This window comes from Contarinia nasturtii, unplaced genomic scaffold (genome assembly GCF_009176525.2).
Source record: "Contarinia nasturtii isolate CC-2019 unplaced genomic scaffold, AAFC_CNas_1.1 Cnas_scaffold_6385, whole genome shotgun sequence".
Taxonomy (NCBI): Eukaryota; Metazoa; Arthropoda; class Insecta; order Diptera; family Cecidomyiidae; genus Contarinia; species Contarinia nasturtii.
The window spans coordinates 1-5,070 of NW_022203643.1; the positions used below are offsets into that span (position 1 = coordinate 1).

The 5,070-nt window shown below is 33.9% G+C and overlaps 2 protein-coding genes across 2 annotated transcripts; both read right to left on the reverse strand.

Moving 5' to 3' along the window:
- Positions 1-6: 6 nt before the first annotated feature.
- On the reverse strand, positions 7-3,913 carry LOC116351830 (glutamate receptor ionotropic, kainate 2-like; the record flags this gene model as incomplete). Its single annotated transcript, XM_031783979.1, has 16 exons — positions 3,757-3,913; positions 3,138-3,284; positions 2,936-2,998; positions 2,439-2,869; positions 2,186-2,371; positions 1,957-2,127; positions 1,628-1,890; positions 1,446-1,506; positions 1,269-1,382; positions 1,071-1,170; positions 867-1,005; positions 789-802; positions 601-724; positions 343-541; positions 158-242; positions 7-100 (listed from the first exon to the last, which is right to left on the reverse strand). Coding segments are annotated over exons 1-16 (2,276 nt in total), but the record flags the coding sequence as incomplete, so codon positions are not given.
- A 220-nt stretch (positions 3,914-4,133) lies between these two features.
- On the reverse strand, positions 4,134-5,045 carry LOC116351831 (glutamate receptor ionotropic, kainate 5-like). Its single transcript, XM_031783980.1, has 3 exons — positions 4,945-5,045; positions 4,684-4,880; positions 4,134-4,623 (listed from the first exon to the last, which is right to left on the reverse strand). The coding sequence occupies exons 1-3, from the start codon at positions 5,024-5,026 to the stop codon at positions 4,444-4,446; spliced, it is 459 nt and encodes a 152-aa protein (XP_031639840.1). The 5' UTR covers positions 5,027-5,045; the 3' UTR covers positions 4,134-4,443.
- Positions 5,046-5,070: the final 25 nt, after the last annotated feature.

The following is a 5,070-nucleotide window of genomic DNA, read 5'->3' on the forward strand; positions in this document are numbered from 1 at the left end:
ACTTGCGTTAAATTACATTCACGATGAATTTCGTACTTGATCGGCGCTGATTCCATAAAGAATGCATAATTTCTATTACCGCGTTTAACTCGTTCAACACCTACAAAATTCAATTCTCAATTTATTTCTCATTTTTTTTGGATATTTGGCATCAAACCTTCTTCGTTGTTATTTACAAACACGCTTGGATCAGCTTTTTCCATGACCGACCACATTTTTTGATACATGGAAAAATTTGAGTTCTAAAATAAAATATTGTTCATGAATATGTTTTGGACGATAAAGAACATATTAAAAGTTGCTATCATTTTGCAAACCAGTTAATTTGGTTTGAAAACAAACCTTAAAAAATGCTTCTGTGCTGCCACCTCTTTGTAATCCGTATCGGATCTTATTTTGTACAGAAAGATCTTCAACGCCACTAATACTTTCTTCCATTCGTTCCTTGGTCAAGAAAGCGGCAAGATTTGCCGTATATGAAGAAATGACGATGAGAGCAAAGAACCACCAAACAGCAGCAGCCAATCGAGTAGGAACACCCCTGAAATTTACCATAAATGAGTAATGACAACAAAAAAAGTCAATGCAAATATGTCATACTTGGGAAGAATATCACATCCTTGTTGCATAATAGAACCGACAGTCAGCCATATGCAATTATGCATGTTCCAAATATTTTCCAATTCTTCGGGGTTTTCATCACATGGATGTGGATTTTCCCAATCTAGAAATAAATTGCACAATATATATAGGTAGGGAAATATGTCGCAACTTATACAACATCTTACCGTTTGCGGCCATCCTATGGAATAATTAAAAAAACAATAAATAGTAAAAAATAATTACAAATAGCAAAGAGAACTCACTTTGCCAGTAGATATTCTATAATCGAAATACACAAAAAAGCTGTAGCCACATGTAGCCAAACATGCGTCGAAAGAGGGTCCATGAACGCGAAATATCCGGCTTTTTCTTTGAATGGCTTTGCATATAAAATGCTGATACCTGTGACGTAAAAGCGTATTAGAGCTATTCTCATAATCATTGAATGATGTAGTCTTTTTCTTTACCCAGTGTCATGAATGGCGTGCTAAAATCCAATACACTTTTGCGAGCTTGAGTAACGGTTATATCTCCAATTGCCAAGTCAGCTCTCTTGTCAATAATTTCCTAATACAAATTTTAAAAAAATATTATAAATTATCTTCGAAATAATATTTTTTTCTAACTTAATCCATAATAATTGAAATTACTAAACCAATTATTACCTTAACGATTCCAGTCCATTGTCCGGTGTTTTCGTCGATTTTACCATTTTCAATTTCCCTAACCGAAACTCTGTATCGAAATTTACATTCAATTGCAAGGTTTTTTATGAGATCCTGCATTTAGGCAAATAAATAATTACTTTAATAATAATTACTTTATGATTTTGAATGTCTTACCATCGCAAAACCTTCGTACAAATCGATTTCAGTAACATTTGGACCCAAAGTCACACCTTCTCTGAAATTGAATAATAGCACATATCACAATTTTTAAAACCCAAATCAACTTCTTTAAGGCACAACGGCAATTTGAAAGCCGTTACCGAAAAGCAGGAAACAGAATATGATCGTTAAATTACTTTTTCCGCACAAATGGCATGCCATCACGAATAATAACGTCAAATATTTTGGCTTGCATCGATAACGTCGTTTGTTCTTCAACAGTTGAAAAATTACGCAACAATGATATTCCGTATCTTGAGTCGTAAACGGCAACTTTCTTGAAGTTATTATAATTGTCACCGGACTCATTGCGAGATAGTTGAAGCACCTCAATATAAAACAAATCTCGTTGTCCGTCTTCATTGAAACGAATTTCCTCGGTTAATCCTCGAACGGTATTCTGAAAATCAGAAAAACACATTCACAGTTTGTTCATTTTGAAACATAAAAAAATGAATCACAATACTTCATCGACTTTGTTGAGAATATCTCTGCCGCTGTCATTGTCGAATTGATTTTCATCGTAAGTGGCGTAACAAGAAGTTGGACTCATATTAAATTGTTCGATAAATGTTCTATTGTCGCCAAAAGCCTCCGAGAACACCGTCACAGCGTCTTGCATCAAAGCAGTTTCTGTCTGAAATACGAGTTGCTCAAATTAATAGCCCTTTTTCATTCAACAATAGTTTACTTACTGTCATTGAATACGGATTGAACATTGGTTTGTAATTGCGATTTCGCACGAAATATGGTTTGATTTCATATTCGTAAATGTCAGCATTCGTTGGATTTATGAAACGAATTGTTGTGATGTTTGCGCTCACATCGGGCAATGGCATCAAATCAAGCAAATATCCATCAATACCCGTAATAAAATAACTCTGAAAAGAGACGTTTTGACTCATTTGAATGATCTGTGTAAAAGTTAAAGTTTCCAATAAAACTAACCACATATTCACTCATCATTCCAACTTTGGAACTTTGTTTTAGAATGGAATAAGTGTGTTCCATTGTGCATTCGATTATAATTCGATTGTGGCCTGATTTTGATATGGATTTGAGCAAAGGCTCATAGTTGTCCGAATCGGTGGGCAATTTATAAACGGCTATGGATGGATCACCAGTAGTATCCAATCTTGCAATGTCATTGAATGTATCTTGAAATTTTTCCAAACTTCCTTCCGAATCGTAAATGATCGCAAATTTCGTCCATCGCAAGCTTTTCACAATTTCCATCATGGCTTCGGAAAACTTCTTCGCATGTGGAAATAAGTTTCGAGTATAGGAATTGGTTCTGTTAAAATTGTCGATCTCAATTGGCTGAAAAAAGGCTGTGAAATGTGGAATCCGAAGTTTCTTACAAATCGATGCCACAAGACCTAAAATTGAAAGTGAAAGAAAAACTTTTACAATCAAAAAAGGTTGAAATATTTATCATAATTTACCTGAAGTCTTCAGAGAATTTGGACCAAAAATTGCTGCAACATTTTGGTCAGCCATGTCACAAACTATAAAAAAATGATAAATACAAGATGAATAGCCTTTTTTATATTTGAATACTGCTGATTGTGATAAATCATACAAAATATTCTCAAAAGTTCCTATTCTTTCACAGCCATACTATCTATAAATAACAAAAATACAAACCAGCCTTTTGCACTTGAATACTATCGTTTATATCGACAGTGCTAATAATTGTTTCCAATTTGACCGTCTCACTAAATGTATTTTTCGTTTTAGCTATATTTGCGAAGGATTCCACCAATTCATTGTTGTTTTTCGGGAAAATGCCGCCTAGTGAGAAAAGAGAGAAGAATAGTATATTTTAAAATGTTGTTTTGATTGTGACACAAATGTATTTCCCATTGGTGACTCTTTTTGAAAGATAATGAATTAGCAAAATGACTAAAACGGACACGAGTTTATTAAATACACAAAGTCACAGAGGTTTATTTTTAGTAAATGGTGTCGGCTTTCAAGTCGAATTCCAAATTTTGCAGTAACGATGATATTTCTTCACACTTGATGATTCTGCGCACTTGATACATTTGTCACTGGTTTGGCTAAAATTTGGATTTTTCGTATGAGAATTTTCATCATTTTATGCCATTTTTTTCTGAATTTTCAGGTTTAGTTTTTAGTTATAAACACTGCATTTTACGAACTAACTTTGAGATGCGTAAATTTGTGGCCACGTTTCAGATACAAATAGCGTACACGTGTCACTTTTTCACTTCATAGAAAAAAAAATCGCATATAAACTTACCTATATTAATGTATTTATATTGTTGCGTTGATGCAATCTCAAAAATGTGCAGAACACTTATTGCGAATATCAATGAAAACCTCATTTCTGATCGATTTTCAAATTATTTTCACCGATGAAAATGTGTTATGTAAAATGGAGCACAGCCTTTACCCGTTTGATGTCAGCAACTGACTGACAGTGATCACTGAAAATAACTTCAATTTTAAATCGCTTATTCCAACGGAGAGCATACGCACGTCTTATTGGAAAGATGTTTGAATTTTCAGGATCACAACGAAAATACGAACGGAGAGTATGCTCGGAAACATCTGTGCATTTGTTGTCGTATCTCTTAACCGCGTATAAATACGATGAAGTCAGTAATACAAAATATCAACATTGCAAAACCACCTGTTTCGTCTCTCATTTGATTTATTTATACGCTATTTCTACAATCAAAATGTGAGTGTGCAAAAATAAACTTAGAAACTGAGAGCTGTAAAAAATTTAGTGTGAAAACGTGAAGCTTGAAAATACACATCTTTGGCCACTTTTGGATAGCGTTCCGTTTGAAGCGATATTTTATTTAAAACGGAGCAGAATATATAATTAAGTAACATTTAAATAAAAAAAAATAATGATGATAAAATCTTCACGAGTTAATGTCATATGAATGTGATTAATTTTTAAAAATCATCCAATATTTCAATTAATTCCATTCAATCCTGTTCGTTTAATATTTCGAATCGAATCCATTTGGATGTCATTCGATATACTTGACCGAACCGAACTTCCAGCACTTGACACACGTGCCACTGGTTTGCGAACTTTCCACACAGAAACTGCGAACTTTAACTCCTTTTTGAAGGCTTCATAGGGTGTTATCTGAAAAGAACAAAATGAAAATTCATCACAGCTATAGAAGACTGCTTTGGAGCCCATTACCCTTTCATCGATTGATGTTCGCCGAACAGACCAAATAAACTCGAGAATTCCAATGAAAATTGACAACAGTAAGCCAACAGCCAAAACCAAAAATACACCACCCAAATTCTCCATGTCCAGTTCAGGAGTGTCGCTTCGTTCTTTGTCGCCGGCTTCACAATCAACATCTTTACTCTCCCACCAATTATCGATTAATTCTATGAAAAAACCAACATAAATCGGTTAATAAACTAAAATGTAAGCCCTTATTAATTATTTTACCCTGAATCTTTCCCGACTCTTGTAGGCGCAAAAGTGCCTTACTAATTGGCGTTCTATATGGAGAATCTTGAGAAAAGAACATTCAATAAAATACCAAAAATAATAATCAAAATAATAAAGTAATGT